General features: G+C 46.9%; 1 protein-coding gene across 2 annotated transcripts in view; it reads left to right on the top strand.

Moving 5' to 3' along the window:
- The window catches only part of LOC138472341 (transmembrane protein 150A-like), a 1,082,967-nt gene that overhangs the window by 361,250 nt on the left and 700,262 nt on the right, over positions 1-21,455 (top strand). For both annotated transcript variants that reach the window (XM_069610467.1, XM_069610466.1), the window contains exon 2: positions 471-518. In XM_069610467.1, the coding sequence (XP_069466568.1) occupies positions 471-518 (48 nt within the window). The remainder of the gene's footprint in view (positions 1-470; positions 519-21,455) is intronic.

Genomic DNA, 21,455 nt, shown 5'->3' with positions numbered 1-21,455 from the left:
TTGGCATAGCTGTGTGTTTGTTGATGAACAATGTCTTTGCAACCTTGCAAGATGGCGATATCCTAATTGTAATGATAAGCTTAGAAGATCGAAAAGATCCATGTTTTTTCAAAACTCATATAATCCCTGGATGGAACTTCAATAATTCTGTGGCTAAAAGTAACTAACTTCTCGTAGCGTATATGGATAGGGTGCAGCGAAAACTACAGTAGAGGGTGGATCTGGTTCTTGAAGAAAGTAGTACATTTTAATGACAGTGTGTGGCTTTCATTTTGCAATTTGCTGCCTTTTTGGCAACCCTGATGGCAATAATTAAATACATGGGCATGCCATGTTGTATATACTTTAGTTATTAACTCTGACAGCAGTGGAGTCGAAACTATTCTTGCACATCAAGACATGTACAAATCAAGGAGGAGCCCACACGTGATGTATGCTTCTAAGACATTTTCTTGTTCTCTTTTCTCCAGGTACGCAATGGCGCTCTCCAACAACCACATCTGTCCAGTCTCGAACTGGTAAGGAGAAAATGCCAGATTATATTGGATGACCCGAAGTGTTATGAACTGATAGGTGCCATTTTAGAATTTTTGTTGACATTTGACCTCCTTTTCTGATTTTATTGATCAAAATATTTCACTCACCTTCTGTATCTTGTTGGAGAAAGACCCTGCTCCTTTCAAATATAATCTTTAAAGTGTGGTTCAATGTTCAGCCCCGTAAATCATTGTAGCCCAGTAAATCATTGTATCCTTGTCCTGTGCAGATCCTTTTATGAGCTCCAGAAATCTAATTTGAAGAAAAAGCGATTTAATTCCACGATGCACAGTGTGACACTGGCGTGGTAGACTGCTTTCTAGATGCAACACTGACACTAAAGCCATACATGATTTTGACAATGGTTGTATGTCCATGCTAGAAGCAACCTACTGGGCATGCAAGTCTATTTATAGACCTTGAGATGCCCATAGATTTTATTTTGTTACTGCTTGACTCTTTCAAAAATGTGATGGCCTTCCCAGTTAATTGTTTGTAGTAATGTGAGATTATAACGAGCGGAAGATTATTGGCCGGCATTGGCAATATGAGGACGGGTGGTAAAGCAAGCCTGTGTGCCCCCATGATAAGAATTGATATTCCTGTTACCCATGTGCCTCCTTGTATGTACTGTCAATCCTGTAGTGATAATAATAATAGTTTGTTGAGTCATATAACACTTAATAGCAAATGCTTCACATCGAAGTACTGTAATAATCAGTGTGACACTATTAATCACTCACCCAATGACCATTTTAGACCTCAGAAGGGTATAGGGCTGAGGCCCTCCGACCAAGTTATCTAACCCATGTCGCGTAGCATTGTCCTGTTCCCATGTTGAGCGTGTTGCCCTTCAGCTATCTGCCAGGCTGTAGTAGTAGTAGTAGTTGTAGTGGCGGTAGAAGCAGCAGCAGTAAGTACTTGCATTACCCATATTATTCAGGTTTTACACATGGTTTTACTTTATGGATGAAGTCAAGATTAATGTTATCATTCGAGGTAAATTCATAGGCTTAGCGAGGGCCATCTGCAGGTCCGGATTTGAACCAGGGCTTTTAAAGACTGCTTGCTACTTTGAAAAGCAGGGTTGTGTGTTTGCAACTGGACTATTGCATCACTCTAGACTGAACTTCTTGTTTGGTCAATTTGAGAGAGCAAAACTGTCACATGCATCTTTTCCAACTGAATAAATTGTTATGAATTGTATATGCACTTGAACCCTGTGTCGCTGGAAGGCTTGTACATGAGTTGTCCATATTGAGGCCTACTCAACAGCTTACTATTCAGATGTTGTGTAGTCCTTTTGAGATTGGCCTTTTTTCATATCAACTGCATAGCAATGCTAACTGTGAGTTCATCGAGATGTAGATTGATAGGGAGTCAACCTTAACATGAACAATTGGATACTTTGCTCCTTAAACCAGCAGTGCATGTACTTGTATATGTTGTTGGGCTAGCTGGAAAACTGTAACAACAAAAACAAATTGGGTATCTGGGGTATAAATCGGAGTCTTGCTTGGTTCCCTCTTAGCCCAAAGGAGTCTCGACCAACAGTGAAATACTGCATCAGGTCAGCAATGTTCATTGACCGAAATAGTGGCATATATGCTGGCATAAGTAGCCTTTCGGACTAATTGGATTCATACTGAAATGTCTGGCTATTAAGATATGGCCATACTTTCTTATATTTGAAAGACTGAATCTGCAGGTAGTTTCCTTGCATCATTGCTGGGGTGTCGTTTCTCTGTGGTCGACCATATCTGCTCTATGTGTTAATCACATAGTTTATATGGTGCAGAACCTCTTTGGAATCCATTTCTTGAAGCTGCAAGCTAAAACTATGAAGGTTATTTTGCAATTCACTCCAAATATGTGGACATGTATATCCTGCTGTATCGTGTGGATTTTGTACAAATTATAAATTAACAGAGGAATAAATACATGGATGACGTTGAAGTACTGTATGTTTTACCTTGCTAACGTTACCAAATAGGCAGTCTCACTCTTGAAATTAATCTAGTAAGAGAAGATGAGCGTTCTTCTTATCTGGAGGAGAAAAATGATACTGTACATCTGTAAGCCTTCCAAGTGAGTGTTTGCTCAGTGGAATAACTTCTACATTAGGCATTCTTCATTTAACATTCTCCCCATGAAATAAATATTAGGAAGGTGTTGTCTGTTGACTAGACAAACACGGTAGAGAGCTTTCTTAATGCGTGTTATCCAGATGCCACTAGTCCTGTGATGGCAAAACACCCAACCTGCTTTTGAGAGAGATGGGGCACATGCTGACGGTCACTAACACTGCCAGTGTCACTGTGTTGTAAAGGTCCAGATTCAACGCTACCAAGGGGGCGCACATACCATTTGGGCAAGTAACCTGGTGACGTCAAGTGTAACATGATGGGTGACATCAGGGGTTGTGAAGCCATTGAAGGTGGTGCTGGTTGCAAAAAGTGACACATAAGCAGACGCAGTGCGAGAAGTCTCATGGTGGAACTCGATTAAGTTGGGTGCTTTGGGCATAGTAAGGGGTTGTTTCATAGAGCAGGCACTGGGTGGGGTGCAAGATGCTATAGGAGGGGCATATGCTAGGGGGCTTTTGAGCAGTATGTGAACAATAGAGAAGCCATTTTGTCTGAAGGCCCAGGTTAGGGTAGCATTTCTCGCAGAAAGCTCATAAGAGCTGCAGGCCTTCGTGTGACAAGCAGTATGCATTTCTTCAGCACTACGCAGAAACAAGGTGCCAAAATGTTGCACGACTGAAGTTTCCCAGGAGAATGCAGTCACAGCAAAGTCACTGTAAAATAAACTTTGAGGCCAATGAGCTAGCACCTGGGTGCATGAGGAAAATTAGCAGACAAATGGAAATTAAATACTGTTAATTAAACTCCAGCCACAGTGTGGTATATTTTTCAGACTACACTTGGCAGCAAGCCGTGAGATGGGTGCTGGGTGGTCAGAGGGATGGGGCGATGGGGCGCAGGACGAGGAGCAAATCAGCAGGGAAATGTTTTGGTGTCCCTAGGGTGCAATATTGTATAGTGTCCCTGCTGATGTCTGCAGGGCACACTATTGCTCCGACTCTGCATGAATGTCTTGCCCCTTGCCATCTCCAGCCATGTTGCATATTGAACTTTGCCAACCAATGGCAAACAAGTGTTTTCGACTGATCACCACAATTGCATAATTGAGGGGCAGTGTGGGAAGGTTTGTGACATCACAATGGATGTTAATGCAACTGTGGGCAAAAGGGGTATTGTCCAATTAGAGTCATTCAACATATATTTGTAAATAGAGGACTGACGTAGTCTCATCACCCAGCTCCTGTGACCTGCCTTAAAAATGTAACTAGAATGTTGTATGGTAACTTGGCAAATTATGTATCAAATGGTCAGCCGCGTGGGCGACATCGACAGCTCACTTAAGTTGCACGGGGTTGTATGAACCGTGCTTCCCAGCTGTTTGAGTCCAATATATCAGCCTTTCTTCTAGCTTGCAAATATTTCAAAAAAGGTAGCTGGCGCTCCTCTGCAGAAAGAACATGGCATGATAACCTGTTCTCAGATGAGAGTTTGCAGCACACGCTTTTTGCTCACTGTACCTTTCACAGATGGGAAATATCCATTTGCATATCAGTCTTTGTCCCACCCACATGGGCAGTCCAGCACCGAAATGCTATGGCAATTCCTCTCTGAACAAGAGTACCAACAGCAACCCCATACACGTGTTTCAGACTTGTTGGGCCTCATCAGTGAGGTGAAGTTGCGCCTCTCTGAGCACAGGGAGCAGGGAGTCCACGTCTGGTTGCCGCCAGGTAACTTGGGGTGACCAACCCCAAGTTCCTTGAAAATATTTCAAAAAAGGTAGCTGGCGCTCCTCTCCAGTATGAACATGGCATGATAACCTGTTCTGAGATGAGTTTGCAGCACACACTTTACTTCTAGCTTGGTTTACAATTAGTTCCTTTTGCACTACTTTTATTCCCTGCAGTTACTCTTTGGTACAAGTCCCCTGGTACAGTGTAGAGGTCCCGGCGAGATCCTCAGTTCCATTGGTGAGTTGAGGGTATTCTTGCTGCACTCCTGGGAGTGTGGGGGCAGGCAGGCGGAGACCAGTTCAAAATGCAATAACGAGTAGGCCCAGCAGATGCCGATCTCACAAACGTCTGCCTGGTCCCACGTGCCACCCGTGCTCGGGTGGATGTGCAGGCCGTGGGGGAGGGGGAAACTCAGCACCGAGAGGACTCAAGGATCTCCAGAGCGCCGTACAAGGAGGAAGGGCCAGGTATTTGTATATGAACAATAGAATAGCAGGTAGTTAGAATTGTGTGGGCCTGTGGAAAGGGCCATCAAATTTGATGATGAATAATTGGCCAGTCCTGTGAAGAAGGCCATTGAATGTTGTGTGTGACTGATATGAATAGAAAGTGTGAAAGTGTGAGGGGAGTGTTGAGTGGTAGTAAAGGGGCATGTGTATTGGGTATGAGTTTGTTTAATATTTGGGATTTGTGTTGGTAATAAATTGTAATTGGGTGTATATATATATATTTCTGAGGCTTGTGGAATCTGCTTAGATCACATGCTGTGCATAGGCCGACATCTAGTGGAAGCTGCGGAGTATTACAGTTTGTTTTTCGAAACTCGAAAATGGGCGTCGACACAGGCGTGCCAGTAATACTATCCCTAGTGTGACGTCCACTGTACCCAAGATCCCTCACGCGTCTGGGGTCCTCAGATTGTTTTTTTCCGCCATACTGGTCGGAAGCATCTTGCGGAGTCCCCTGGCCTTAGCCATACTTTTGCTAATTATAGAAGTTTAAAATTATTTATTGACATCCTTCCCCACCCCAACGTCGACCCTCGACACTCGACGACGGCTGGAGAAGACATCGACCGTCGGCTGCTGCACGACGGATCTGGGCCTCGGAAGGCTGCTGGCCTCGGCCCGGGCCTAGTAGGCCGCTGGCCTCGGCCCTGCAAGTAGGGAGAGTGGGGGGTGGTACATACTCTTCACTCTTGGTATATAGGTACACCTTATATATTTCCTACACTTACTAGCCCGCTGCCTCAAGGTGCGTATGGAGGGTACCCCTTTCCAATTCTGCCCCAAGTGCAACCGCAAATACCCTTGGGTCGACAGGCACGCCACGTGCAATCTCTGCTTGCCGAGGGACCACCCCGAAGCGTACTGCAGAGCGTGTAGTAGGTTTAAGCCTAAGACACTTAAGGACCGTTCGACAAAGCGTTGGGCCCACCACGCCAGGCAGGCGGCCATGGCAGCGGAGGGAGCCTTCAGCGATGGCAGCGACGCCGTACTTTCGGACGGCGAGGGCATTACGGCGTTGAAAGACTGCCGAGCGCAGGTCCCTGACCTCGGAAGGTTGTCCGGCAGGGCGGTTATGGGGAAGACCCCCGGCGACGCAAGCGCTACACACCCTACACACACTAAGCACACTAAGTCCAACCGAACCTCGAAGACGTCGACTTCTCGGAAAGAGGCACAGATAGAACGGTCCGACTCGGTGTCCTCTGGGCGCTCTCGATCGAGATCGCCTCATGACGCAAGGCAATCATCCACTCTTGCCAAGAGTGCCTCGCTCCCTAGATTAACGGAAGTTCGATCGTCGGAAGACGAAGACGACTTCCACCCCCAGGCCGCGATCCAGGAGACCGAGGCCGCAGTTAACATCAGCGAGGCCCCACGCTCGAAACAAGATACCTCTCCAGACCCTCGACGCCAGGCGTCGAAAGTCCCTGGGGCCTCCAAGGGGCAGGGAAAACATTTTTCCACGCACGGGGAGGGGGGGAAACAGCGGAAAGCACAGCCTTCCACTCCTGTAAGACCATCCTTCCACCCTAAGCAGACAGACAAACATAAATCTACTGGGACATCAACATCCAGCAAGGGTACCCTTGATAAGTCCTCTAAGTTGCCTACTAAAGTCATACCCTGTTCCAAAGAATGGTCCAGTGAAGACATAGATAGGGTCATGTCAAGGATGTCTTCCTTAGCTGATTTTTATGACAAAAACCCAGAACATTTCCTTTCGTATGACCCTCAAGGGGCCACACCCTCAGCCTCCTCTGATCCTATCCCCCTAAGTAAAAAGGCCCGGTTCGAAAGACCTGAACCCTTCGAGGTGCAGCCTTACTCTACTCCATACTCTACTCCACACCCCAGATACCAAGGACAGCCTTTCCCTGAAGGGGACCAGGAGTTTACAATTATGGAGGAACAAACCGGGACTGAATACTATGCGGATGATGAGGACCTGGAGGAGGTAGAAAATGAGCAGGAAATTTACAGAGTAGATTCCCCGGTAGAGAGCGAAGCCCCAGTTACCGACTCGCCAGTTGATAACCAGCCCCTCCTTAATGAAGTTCTCGCTCGCGCAGCAGAACATTTTCACATCGACACCCACGGTGTACAGGAGGAAAGGGACTTCGCAGAAGAGTTGGTGGGAGAGAGGAGGCCGGTCGCTCAGACCATCCCTATCCTTAAATCCATCCAACGTAGAATAGATCCATCCCTGGTGAATCCTAACCTCACCAGAGCCGTCAACCCCAGAGTCGAAAAACTTTTTCGGGCAGCCCAGTCTGACCCTCTTTATATAAGAGGACATCTTAAACCAGACTCCCTAGTGGTTACCAACACTCGGAAGAGGGCTGGGACACCCTTATCGTCGTCAGAAGCTCCTCCCGACAAGGAGAGCAAAAGACTGTACGGGTTTGGCAGGAAGGTAGCCTCAACGTCCGCCTACCAAGCAAGGATTGCAAACTCCACCACCCTGTTGGCAAGTTACAACTGCCATCAATGGGAAGAGGTCGCGGCGCTCATAGCCTCTGCTCCTGAACCGTTAAAGGGCCAGTTGGCTCGGATCTCGGCAGAAGGGAGAGCCGTGTCTGGTTGCATATTAAAAGCAACTTTCGACGCTGCGGACAACGCAGGAAGATTGATAGCAGAAGGTACTGTTATCATGCGACATGCGTGGTTACGGCAGTCTGGGTTCAAAACAGAAACCCAGGCTTCATTAATAGACAAGCCGGTGGAACCCGATCTATTGTTTGGGAAAGCGGTCGAAGACGCACTTAAAAATGCCAAGGACGAGTACGAGACTCTCAAATCCCTTGGCCAGCTTACCAACAAACCCCCTAACCAGAGGGGGAACAGTAATTTTCGTCGCCCACGCGGCCAAAATTCACAAAGAGGCAACTATGCCCAAGGACAGGGTACACAATGGAACAACAACCAGCAGTCTACCCAAAGTTACGGCAGGGGTAACAAGAGAGGTCGTGGAAGAGGCAGAGGCAGCCCCAACAAGGGAGGTGGCACGCCTCCACCAAAGCAGTGATGCTCAGTTCAGGGTCCCTTCTCACGCAACCCCAGTAGGGGGACGCATTTCCAACTTCACCCAGGCTTGGGAAGGGATCACCTCAGACAGATGGGTGCTGTCAACAGTCACCTCAGACAGATGGGTGCTGTCAACAGTGTCCACAGGATATTGTATAGAATTACTGCAGCGTCCCCGGAACCACCCTCCACGACAAAGAATACACTCCTTAGAACATCAGAAGATCCTTCTCGAGGAGATCGCCATTCTGCTAGAAAAGGACGCGATAGAACTCGTCCCAGGACACCAGGTAAACAAGGTTATCTATTCAACTTACTTCCTTGTGCCAAAGAAAGATTTGACAATGCGCCCAGTATTGGACTTACGGCCTGGCAACAAGTATGTCAAGCCCCAAAAACTCCGTATGACCACGCTACAAGAGGTAATCCCCCTCCTAAAAAAGGGGGATTACATGGCAACCTTGGATATGAAAGATGCTTATTTTCATATTTCCATGCTCCCAGCGCACAGAATATACTTGCGCTTCAAGGTGGACAGTCGCCACTACCAATTCAAGGTACTGCCCTTCGGGATAGCTTCAGCACCAAGGGTATTCACCAAGGTACTAGCGGTGGCAGCTGCACACCTACGCAGGGAGGCAATCCCAGTGTACCCTTATCTGGACGACTGGCTCATAACGGGGGAAACCCCAGGAATTTGCAGGTCAAACATTCAGAGGACTATCGACCTCCTCCACGAATTAGGCTTCTCTATCAACGAGAAGAAGTCAAGCCTGGTGCCAAGCACCTCAAAACAGTTCCTAGGAGCAATCCTAGATACTCAAAAAGGGTTGACCTTCCCTTCGGAAGAGAGAATTCGGAATATACTACTGCAAATTCCACATTATCAGTCAGGTCAACAAATAACGGTACGCAAATCAATGCGGTTACTGGGCATCATGCTTTTACCGGGGGGGACCAGGTAAATCATGATGGCGTCATGCATTTACCTGGTCCCCCCCGCGCGTCTGCGCATGCGTCCCATGCAGGAATGGTTGGCGAAACAGTGGTCTCAGGCAAGTGGTCAGTGGGACGATCTAGTGGTCGTTTCGCCAACACTCGTACAGAGCTTACACTGGTGGACAAGAGAGAATCTCGCAAGGGGAAAACCCTTTTACGATCCCAAAGTACAGGCAGTGGTGACTACAGATGCATGCCTGACTGGGTGGGGAGCTCACCATCTCCACCACACAGCTCAGGGTCTCTGGTCTCACTCAGTAGCCAAGAACCACATCAACCTGCTAGAGCTTCTGGCAGTGTTCCGAGCGCTTCGACTTGTCGGTGCAGATCCGGACGGACAGCACGACAGCCATGTTCTACCTGAACAAACAAGGAGGGACTCGTTCGCCAAATCTGTCCAAACTTGCCCAGAAAATCTGGATATGGGCACTCAGACGGAACATCTTCCTGTCATCACAACATGTTCCTGGGGAGCTCAATTCCCTAGCAGATGCCCTAAGCAGAAACTCCCTCCCAGAAGAACACGAATGGGTCCTTCACAGAGATATCGTAGAAGATCTCTTCTCTCAGTGGGGTTGCCCCACTATAGACCTATTCGCCACAAGCGAAAACAAACAATGCCCAGGATTTGCATCCAGGTTCCCCCAGCCAGACTCCCAAGGGAACGCCCTGTGGATGAACTGGTCAGGGATGTTTGCGTACGCTTTTCCACCAACGCCTCTCATCAGGAAGGTGGTGTACAAGATGAACAAGGAATCGATGACGCTCATCCTAGTTGCTCCCATGTGGGCGAGACAGCCATGGTTTCCACACCTACGCAGGATGGCGGTGTGCGAGCCCATCAAACTCCCAGCCTGGTACAACCTACTGTCCCAGCAACAAGGTCAAACAGTGCACCAGGAACCCAACTCAATGAACCTGGCAGCATGGCTCCTGAGGTCATAGAGTTTGGGCATCTCAATTTACCACAGAGGTGTATGGACATCCTAAAAGAATCCAGGAAACCAAACACAAGGCACTGTTACTTTGACAAGTGGAAGAGATTCGTTATTTGGTGCCAGAATAAACAAATCAACCCAGTTGATTGCACTCCTTCCAACGTTGTAACTTACATGCTCCACCTGCTGGACGCAGGTTTGGTTTTTAACTCTCTGAAAGTACACCTGGCAGCCCTCTCGGCTTACACCACATCCCATAACAAAGTATCGTGGTGGAAAGTACCAGTAGTTAAGAGACTTCACCCTCCTATTTCGAACCCACCGCCAGGATGGGACCTCAATGTGGTGCTAGCTAAGCTCATGGGCCCCCCTTTCGAACCCATGCATAAAAGTAGTCTCAAACACCTGACTTATAAAACGGCCTTCTTAGTAGCCATTACCTCTATAAGAAGGGTCAGTGAAATTCAGGCTCTGTCAGTGCAAGATCCTTTCTTTACTATCCACAAGGACAAACTGGTTTTACGCACACACCCTAGGTTCTCACCTAAATTTATATCTAAATTCCATGTAAACCAGTCCATCGAGCTTCCGGCTTTCTTCCAGAACCCGCAAAGCTCAGCTGAGGTGAAACTACACACCCTTGATGTGCGTAGGGCGGTCCTCTACTATGTAAATAAAACCAGACCGCTAAGGAAAACAGATCAACTTTTTGTCTCCGTAGCTACAGGCAGAGAGGGGGATCGCGTCTCTAAAGGCGCGATCTCGAAGTGGATTATCAACTGTATACAGCTGTGTTACTCTCTTTCTGAAAAAACTCTGCCTTTTACGCCAAGGGCCCATTCTACTAGAGGCATTGGGGCCACTCTGGCTTTCATTGCAAATGTTCCCCTCAACACCATTTGCAAAGCAGCTACTTGGAGCTCTATTCACACTTTTACTCAGCATTACTGCATTGACACTCATTCCAAGACAGATACACAAGTGGGACAAGCGGTTCTAAGACACCTGTTTGCTCATGACCCTTCTCACATCCCACCTCCTTCTTCGGGTACTGCTCGCTAATCTATGCACAGCATGTGATCTAAGCAGATTCCACAAGCCTCAGAAGGGATACATTACTCACCGTAATCGTATTTCTGATGCTTGTATCTGCTTAGATTCACATGCGACCCACCCTTCCTCCCCTCCGAGAGAAGGCGCATGATTGCTTGTAGTCTTACCTTTCTGTCTATCTGCTTGGATTATCTGTACTCACGCTACTCCTCATGCTTCCTCATGTCAGGACCCCAGACGCGTGAGGGATCTTGGGTACAGTGGACGTCACACTAGGGATAGTATTACTGGCACGCCTGTGTCGACGCCCATTTTCGAGTTTCGAAAAACAAACTGTAATACTCCGCAGCTTCCACTAGATGTCGGCCTATGCACAGCATGTGAATCTAAGCAGATACAAGCATCAGAAATACGATTACGGTGAGTAATGTATCCCATATATATCACTAACAAAAACATTGTTAAAGGGACGTTATGGTTAAGTTGCACTAGCAAAAACATATCATTGATGTTATGGGTGTTAGTCTTAGCAGTGCATGGTGGTGGCGCGAGTTATGGTTGCTTAGCTTACCATAACTGTCGAATTTAATTTTTTTTTGATTTTACCTGTAACCATAACGTTCATAGGTTTTAACCATAATGTCCCTGTAACAATGTTTTTGTTAGTGAATTTAATAGGTTTTTAGTAGGCCACCGTAAGCAGAATGTTGCTTTAGCATAGCGTTTTCTGTAAAGAGGATAGGTATTTCGTATAGCAACATAACCATAATGTCCCGTTAACAGCGGTTTGTTACTAATTCCTTAGCTGCCCTCATGATAAACTTGTGGAAAGGGCAAATTGTCTGGTGTATATAGCCATTCGCGCTACCCCTTACTTTTCCAAATAGTGTTGGCGTATCGTACCAATTATAGATGTGCATAGTAAATGTTGTGTAGTGTGACAGTAGGCACTCTTTTTGTGTTAACGGGACATGATACATCTGTGCCGCACAGTACTGGCCGAGATGAGTACAAATGAGCAATATGGACGTTTCCTAGGGACACTATACCTGGTTGGCATATGTGCAATCACACTGTAGGTATCCGTAGGACTCCATTAGTGGCCTCATGGCTGCACCTTCTAATGTACTTTTAAGTAGTTGTGGAAGCCCACCTGTTTCCGTTCCACACCTAGACTCATGCATAGGTCATCCACTTTATGCTGGTAACACCGCCCCTGTCGCCAGCCCTACGGAATCATGCAGTAGGCTGCCACATTTAAAGTACCGCTGCCGGGTGGGTGGCTCTGCAAACCTACCAATGTGTGGCTACAGTACTCCTAACTGTATAACAGCCACTGTTTAACAATAAACAGCAACCTGCATTGTCATGTGGCCGTGTTAAATGACGCATTACTTTCATTTATCTGCTGCTTGCCTTTCCATGACCCCTGAAACAAATACATTGTGTCTGCACTCAGCGGTGTAACGGAAAGTATCAAGAGGTCGCCTGCCGGTCGTACATTTGAAGACAACATGTAACTGCAGGTGGGACAGTTTGTACTTAGTCTGCAAAATGGCAAAGCTGTTGCACCTTCCTCACGCACATATTAGTGCATGTAAAGGCAAGTAAGGAAACAGCAAAATATGCAGAGCGCAAACAACATTAGTGCCGGTTAGAAAAGCACTGTAACTGCATGGGTCGCACAGAATAAATGGCTTCCTGCTGCATGTAATGAAGCTGTGTTTCCCGTCCTTGTTAACATTTTTGTATTCCACAATGTATGTATGTATATCCGTGAATGCTACCCCTAACACTAATGGCGTAGCATAAAGTGTTTCTACTGCATATGAAACAAAGCACAAGGGATCAGTGGGTAGGCTACCGCCCTTCCAGCAATTACATAGCATACTTTCATGTACAGCATTTTGCACATCTGCTGGGGGCAACAAGAGGGGCACTCCTGTAGGGCAGCGGAGCTGTAAAACAACCTTTGCAAACCATATGTCGCGCTACAGCCCATTACCCGGCAAAGGGCATTGTATTGTGCATGTACTACAATGCGCTACTGTACAGAGGGAAGGTACTTCGAAGGGCATGGGAACGGTCCTTACGGGAGCATTACAATGACTGGCGCCTATGTAGGTGAGGACCACCCAATAATTCAGTCTCCCGGCACATCCCCTATAGTATCCAGGCAGGTGCTGTCACTTCTGTAACAACCTTTCCTGGCGTCCCTTTTGTGGCGTGTGTGAGAACACCATAATAAATGAAAATGAACTGTGAAAGGGAAAAAGGTAAATAAAGAAAGAAAGCACCTTTCACAGATCAACAGAATTGCCAATGCATGGGCGGGAGGCGTGGCAGTGTGGTAAACAATGTAGTTCAATTGGTTACAAAGGGGGTCGCTGTACAAAGATGTTTGTTTAGGTGTTCCAGAGCGTTTTCAAGAGAGCCACAGTGCAACGCCAAGTACAAAACCACGGCAGGCCCTGCAATTATGCTAGCGGTACCAGATGACTACACGCTATTAAGACTTGATCGTACCACCTCTAGAGGCCGAGGTCTTGCCATCATAGCCAAAACCAAATTCCATATCACAATTGAATCATCCACTAATGTGAGCTCTTGTGAATCTCTAACCGCCAAGGTAACGCTATCTAATACTCAATCCATCTCCATCCACCTTATCTACCAACCACCGGGCCCTCTAGGGTCATTTGAAGAAGACCTCACAGACATCTTATCAAATAATCTTAAAAATTCCTCACAACGCATCTTACTAGGAGACTTTAACCTCGGATTTAGCGACCCCGCAGACACAAATGCAAGTACTATTAATAACACCCTAGAGGAACTGGGCTTCACCCAGAAGATCACCGAGCCCACCCATATCAAAGGGAGAACTCTGGACTGGCTAGCGGTGCACAACTGCCCAGTCCTAGTCTCCGCCATACTCCCACAGCCCTGGACAGACCATTACTTGATCTCGTTCACCCTAGAGGCAACCCCAGCACAAGCTAACAGCATAGCTCCAGCTGTCCAATGCCGAAACAAAAAAAACATCACCCCCGAAAACTTGATCCCGCTAATCACACCAACCTTGAATGCCATCCTGGATCATACAGATCCATTCACGATGGTGGACATCTATAATAAAATCATGCTTTCATCCCTTGATGCCATAGCCCCTTTGAAGTTAAAAAAGAGTAAGCCCCGGAAACACATCAATTCCTGGTTTTCACCTCATCTTAAAGCCCTCAGACAGGAAAAGCGACGCCATGAAAAAATCTGGCGAGCTTACCCTTCAGAAAACAACAAAAAAAACTTGAGCAGTCTAGCTTCCCAATATAAAAAAGAAATGATACTGGCCAAACAAACGTCCTATAGTACACGTATCGCTCAAGCTAAATCTAACACTAGAGAGCTTTTCACAATACTTAAAGAGGTTGAATCCCCGATTCAAGTGCCTGACTCATGTATCAAAGATATAAACTGGTGCACGGGCATACAAAATGCCCTAGCGTACAAAATCTCCTCCCTTAAGACTAAGATTAGCATTAAAAAAGAATCTCTGCTCGCCTCTACTAAGCCGAGTACCGTCACCCACAATAAGGTTCACCTGACTCAATCAGCTCCCCCAGCGCACAACCCCCCCTTTAATTTCCATAAAGTATCCACCAAAGAGGTAGAAAATACTATTCTCACCCTCAAACCTTCAAATTGCCACGGAGACCTATGCCCCGCTCAACTGATAAAGGATGCAGCCCGTGATCTCGCACCATTTATTACCAAACTAATAAATGCGTCTTTCACATCAGGCACCGTACCTAATAACTTAAAACAGTCCTGGGTCCTCCCTCTGCTTAAAAAACCGAATTTAGACCCATCCACTCCAACTAACTACCGCCCCATCACCACAGTACCGTTCCTTCTTAAAATCCTCGACAAAATAGCTTACCAACAGATCCAACATTACCTTGAGCACTTCCATCTCCTAGGCGCCCGACAATCTGGTTTCAGGCCAACGCATGGAACCGAAACTGCACTTATAGATCTCAAGGCACAAATAGACGAGCTGAGAGACCAGGGTAAGACAGCACTATTGCTACTCCTTGATTTCTCTGCGGCCTTCGATCTGGTCGACCATGAGATCTTGTGCAACCACCTACAAAAAGCTGCCCACTTCTCTCAAGAAGCAACCAATTGGATCCAATCCTTCCTTAATAACCGCACGATGAGAGTCTTCTCATTGTCAGCAGCAGCCGACCCTACACCTATCACTTGCGGCGTGCCTCAAGGATCTTGCGTCTTCCCTACACTTTATAACATCTTCACAAAGCCTCTTTTTGATGATCTAGACGATCTGGGTATCACCTACACTAATTATGCCGATGATACCCAGATCCTCATCCCGTTGTCGGGGGATTATGACAAGGATTTGGCCTTCGTTTATAAAGTGTACCTCATCATCCAGGCATGGATGGCCTCACACGGTCTATGCCTGAATGATGACAAGACGGAACTCCTTATTCTAGGCTCAACACACTACCTCAACAAGCTGGGCCACGAATACTCATCGTTCATAATTGACGATAACAAGATCAAGGTAGCTAAGGAGGTTAAAACCCTCGGCTTCTATCTAGATTCCTCCCTCACCTTCAACAAACAAGTGAATGCAATGGCCTCCACCACCGCGTACACTTGCAAACTTATTAGGGCTGCCAAACCCTTTCTCTCCCCTACCAACTGCACCACCTTGGCCAGGGCGCTGATCCTGTCCAAGTTGGACTATTGCAACGCTCTATATGTAGGCTGTAACAAATATATCTCAAACAAAATCCAAATCCTCCAAAATAATGCCCTTAGAGCGGCCCTCAGTATCCCGAAGAAAGCCCACATCTCTGATTCCAGAAGATCCGTCAACTGGCTATCCACCAAGGACAAGATATTCCTTAAATCGGTGTCTCTGATTCATAAATGCCTCCACCAAGCAGCCCCTCAATACCTCATCTCCAGATTAACTAGACCCACCTTCTCTCGCCCCGCTAGAACGGCCAATTCCAACCTTCTTCTGGTGCCCAGGTTCAAACGTACTATGTCTGGAGGCAACAGCTTTCCAGTAAAAGCACCGCAATTCTGGAACTCCCTTCCTCCAACCTGCAGGGAGGACCTACCCTACCACCAGTTCAGAGCCAGAACTATCCACTGGCTTAAAACACTCGACTCATAACGACCTTCCGATGCCTGGATGCGCCACTACCACCTGGCTTTCTACCTCATTGTATGTAAATATATATATATAGTATTGCTTATAGTGTATATGTTCCACCCATCCTATTCGGCGTGATACGTCCAGCACTGTAACCGCAGCTGGACCTCACCCTACTGTATGTAACTAAGTTTTTGCAACCATCTTGCTGCCTTTGCGCCTGGCTACCCCTGGGTTAGGTGCGCATTATAAATAAATACAATACAATACAATACAAAAAATGTCACTACGTTCAAGAAGGGCACCAGGCCAATTTAATGGGGTGTGCAAAAATCTGGATGGCTGGCATAGTAAGAAAAACGTTATAGCTGGGGAAAAGTATTTGTTCTGTGAAACGTCCTAGTCCCATTGGCAAAGGATGCCATTGGCACATGTCGAACAAAGCCACAAATACTCCTCTTTGCAATGTACCACACTGTCTGCATTCACGGACCAAATAGGAAATGACGCTGCACATCGGTGGCTGCATAATGCGATAGAAACGTATGCAAGAGATCTGAAACAAACGCATTAACTGGGCAAGTGCCTCCTTCATCGCAAACGACACTTAAGGTTGTGTACCATGCTACACCATTTTCTCTGCACAATTAACAGCAATAATATCGACATGATTGCGTGTCTCCAAAGTGTCACACAGAGAAACCAAAATCCAGCACTTCCTTGTAGCTACTCCATAGCACTACACATGCACATGATAGATTGCAAAATGAGAAGCCACTGCACAGTGTTTTCCATTCACTTTCACTCTGTCAGAATCCCCTAAAACCTGCACGCTGTGCCTCTTGAAACACACAGCCATAACCGCACCCTCTGTGTTTCTGTTGACCAATACACTGTGTACCACAGTCTGTCCGTACACGCCACACCCACAAACTTTATTGCCCAATCCCGTAGCCTCTGCAGGCCCATTTCTATGGCCGTCATCTGCAAAAGGGGCATATATAACATGTGCCACCCTGCAACGATCGCGATATTTGCAGACTTTTTCTGCTGGGCATGCATGGGAGTGGGGGAATGAAATTCAGTCAGGGGAGTGGACGTTGTTCGGTGTGGTGGCTCTTAAAAGAACCTGTGTGTTTTTTTTTCGGTCTTGATACGTAAATGTATGTTTTCAACGTCAGCTCACATTCTTATAATAGGGTCTTCACTGCAGTGTGTAGATTGTGAAACATTTCATTGCCACTGTGCGACAAATGCATGCCATTTGCCTTGAAAAGGTGTATGTATTGCGAACCAATGTTCTCATTCTGACAAGAGAACATCCCAGCATCACTCGCAAAGTCACACATGCTTCTGTCGATGAGACCCCTTCCGACCTCTGGCTGGCGACAGGAATCCTTGGAATACTTCCACACTATTCGCAGGTGTATATATGAGAAAAGCACCTTGGCAGTAGGAAAAATGCGCTGCACTGCTTTCATCATAATCTTCAGTTGACTAAACACACGGGACCAAGGTATGTAACCCAAAAGGAAGGCTCCAAAGTGCATGATCACAAAATGTACAGTTGCCAAAGAGGCCACTTGTCGACATTCTAGAAGCTGTCCGCCAAAACAGCACGATTCGACACTACACCGCAAAGCGTCTACTCCCACCAAACCAAATTGCAAGACAGTCTTCTTGGAGGGCATACACGCACAGATCTTCCACAAAGCCATCACCCACAACGAAAACTGTGCGTCTTGCCATGTTTGCCAGCTGCAGTACACAAAGTAATGGGGAAACTGAATGCCGCCCTTTCCTGCGACGCACACCCAGAGCACCTGATTGGCCAAAATCCATAGTCTCATTTCCATTGGCCACCACGGTGAGAAGCGCAAAATGTGCCACGTGCCTTTCCCCAATGAGTGCGAGGGGCACGCCCTGGTGAGGCAGGAGGATTCCTTCTCCCTATTGGACCTCTTTCCTGGACGTACACCCTGAGCACCTCATTGGCCAAAGGCCATAGTCCCATTTCCATTGGCCAGCATGCTAAGAAGCGCAGAATGTGGCATGTGCATTTTTCCAAGTACCGCGCGGGCCGCACACCACTACAGCAGGAGGAGTCCTTCGCATTGGTGCGCTTTACTGTGATGCACACCCTGAGCACCACCTGATAGGACAATCGCTGCAGTCCCATTTCCATAGGCCAGCATGGTGAGAAGCGCCGAATGTGGCAAGTGCGGGTCCCCAAGTACGTCGACGGCCGGGCCCGAGTGAAGCAGGAGTCCTTCTTCCTATTGGCATACACCCTAAGCATGTGATTGGACAATCCCCACAGTTCCCTTTTCGAGCCGCCACTCGCACAAATCCCCAGATGTAGCTTTCGCGTTGCGTACGGGCCTGGGGGAATAACTTGCAACGAGGGTAGGGGTAGTTCGTGGTAAGAGCCGGTTGTTTTTTTTTGTTTAGATGCTTCTATGAAAACACCTTTTTTTCGGTTTTCATTAGCTTTTGTGAGTTCTTCTGCTCACATTAGTACAGTAAACTTTTCACCGCAGCCTGTTGACAAGCAACAAAACTGCATTGCCAATGGGTGACAACAAAATGACACTAATGTGGTCATTGTTGCAGAAGAACATTCCATGAGCGGACAAAAAAGTATACATGCGTCTGTTGATGAGACACCTTCCACCGTCTGGCTCGGAACTACAACCATGAGCAATAAGCCATACTCTTTGTGGTATTATGTATGAGAAAAGCACCTTTGCGATGTGAAAAAGCATCCTCACGACATCCATCAATCTCCTCAGTCTACGGAACAAATCTAAGCAAGGCAGGTAACCCATATGCATGCCGCCGTAATGGATGACGATGACATCTACTACTGGAAAAGTGGCGAGGTCTTTGCAAAGTGCATGCATATCAGCACATTTTCAACCATACACAGCATTCCACGATGCGTCCACTCCTTCCAAAGGAAAATTGCTGTCAAAGTGTCTTTGCACGGCATAGTTGTGCAGATCTATGACAAAGGGATCACCTACAGTCAACACAGTGCATTTTGCCATGTCATCCACCCTCGGTACGCAGAATATAATTTATAACAGTTACACCTCCCCTTCCTGTTAACCACACCCACACTACCTGTTTGGCTAATCCCCACACTGCGATGGCAATTGGGCAAGGTGGTGGAAAGGGCACATTTTGGCACATGTGCCTCCCAAAGTAGCGCAAGGGCCGCACCCCTGTAAAGCTGGAGCAGTCCTTCTTCCCTTTGCAATATGTTCTCTGCAGCTCTACTTCATTGGGTTACGTGTAAATAGGCACACACGCATCCACCAGTCGCATCGAAGCCGCCATCATCCAACACTGTCACTCTTGTACAGCACTTGAAATGTACCGTTACACATTTACAGTATAAATGTGCCATTCCAATGCACTTTCAATACAAAGTTCAATGAAAGAATGCACGATTTCTCCATCCGTGTACATCCACATAGCCACCCTGGATGTGGCACATATAATCCTGAAAGTATAACGTAATGCACTAACTTTTCGTGATAGTGTGGGTAAACAATATCAAACTGGGTAGGGGATTCAGTCTTCCATCGTAAATGTATTAAGGTATTTTTATTTTTTGTGACGTGCGTGCCAGCAACTTTTTAAAAATGTTCTCTTTATATGCATTTCTGTTTGCCTCTCGTCACTTTTTTACCACATTCTGGTCAATGCATCTTGCACAGTGTAAAAGAAAACGGCATTTCCAATGGCACTCAAATAAATAAATGCCATTTCTACAGAACCACTGCGTATTTTACAACCTCATGATCTCATAGTGGGTGGAGAACATGCCAGCAGTCTGCATAAACTCATGCATAATTCTGTTTATAGCACACCTTCCGACCTCTGGGTGCGGACAAATTACACTGTCATGGACCCAAACTCCACTTGGTGTTATGCATGAGTAAACGACCTTCGCAGTAGGAAAAATACTCATCACTGCGGTCAGCAACCTCTTCAGGTAACGCAGTAATCGTCCTCATGACATGTAACCGAAATGTAGACTTCCATAGTGCAGCACGACAAAGTCAACGCTCGTGACCAACACCACATATCTGCAAAGACGGCCCATCCTGCCGAAACTGCAGTCACCCTTACAGGCCCAGAGAGCGTCCACTCCTTCCAACCCGAAATTACCAGCAATGCCTCTTTGCACACAACACCTGTGCAGATGGCACACAAGGGTATCACCAACGATGATCACTGTACGTCTCTCCATCTCGACTACCCTCATGACACAGTATTGGGAGGAAATGGTACCGCCCCTTCCTGTGAACCACGCCCTAAACTCCTACTTGCCTATTTCCCACAATTCCATTTCCCTTTCCACCTTGCTCATAATGGCAGATGGGAGCATGTGTGCTTTCCCATCTACAGTGAGGGCCATAGCCCAGTAAAGCTGGGACAATACTTCTTCCCTATGCACGGTCACTTTTTGCAGCACTTCCCCATTGGGTGCTGTCAAATTTTCAAACAAGCATGCAGCAATTACATAAAAAAATCTCTGCATTACACACTGTCATTTCTATACATCACTCCATATTTACCGTTGAACACTCTCAGTACACGTTCCGTTTCATTGCAAAGCCCCTACACCAGAAACTTCTGCTAAATAATGCACGATTGCACCATCCACAAAGATCCTCAGATGCACCCTGCACACCTTTGGCCATGCACACAACATTGCAGCCCTTTCCACATCCACCACCACACTATACATCCAAGCAAGCTACCATGTGGGCACCTAGCATTATGCACAAACATAACATGCGTAGCAGCACTTCCAACCAACTCCCCCACACCATAAAACACCCATTCACGAAAATATGTCACACTTGGCAGAATCCACAAACATACCACAGTCTGCATCACACCTACGCACTGCCATTCACAAAGTATTGCGTCACTGGCAACCTATGCACAACAGCTGCACAATATTGGGCCTACTTCAGTAAATCTGCACGTAGCAGAGTAACCAACCACATATAAGCTGCACTTCAACCATACCCACTTCCATACTCACATTACGAATACACTGCTCCCTGTGGCCACACTGCACAACTTCTCACTGCACCATCTCCTGCTGCACACCAAATACTGTAGCACATTTCAACTATCACCACAACCATTGAATGCACAATACACGCTTTGCAACTTACTTGTAGTGCTATAGCACGCTGACAATGTGCTCCACACCCATTCTCCAAAGATCACCACCCTGTGCCTCATGCACTATGAAACCTGCATTGCTCCAGTGGGTGTGCTCCTTGCACACATTCCCTGCACCGTAATGCAAGTAATGCAATCATGCATGTCAACAACTAGCACTATGCACATATGCA

The sequence above is a fragment of the Ambystoma mexicanum genome, chromosome 8, assembly GCF_040938575.1.
Source record: "Ambystoma mexicanum isolate Mex_15411 chromosome 8, UKY_AmexF1_1, whole genome shotgun sequence".
NCBI classification, from domain to species: domain Eukaryota; kingdom Metazoa; phylum Chordata; class Amphibia; order Caudata; family Ambystomatidae; genus Ambystoma; species Ambystoma mexicanum.
Note: the sequence above shows the minus strand (reverse complement) of the source record. Positions and strands in the feature narration are given on the sequence as shown.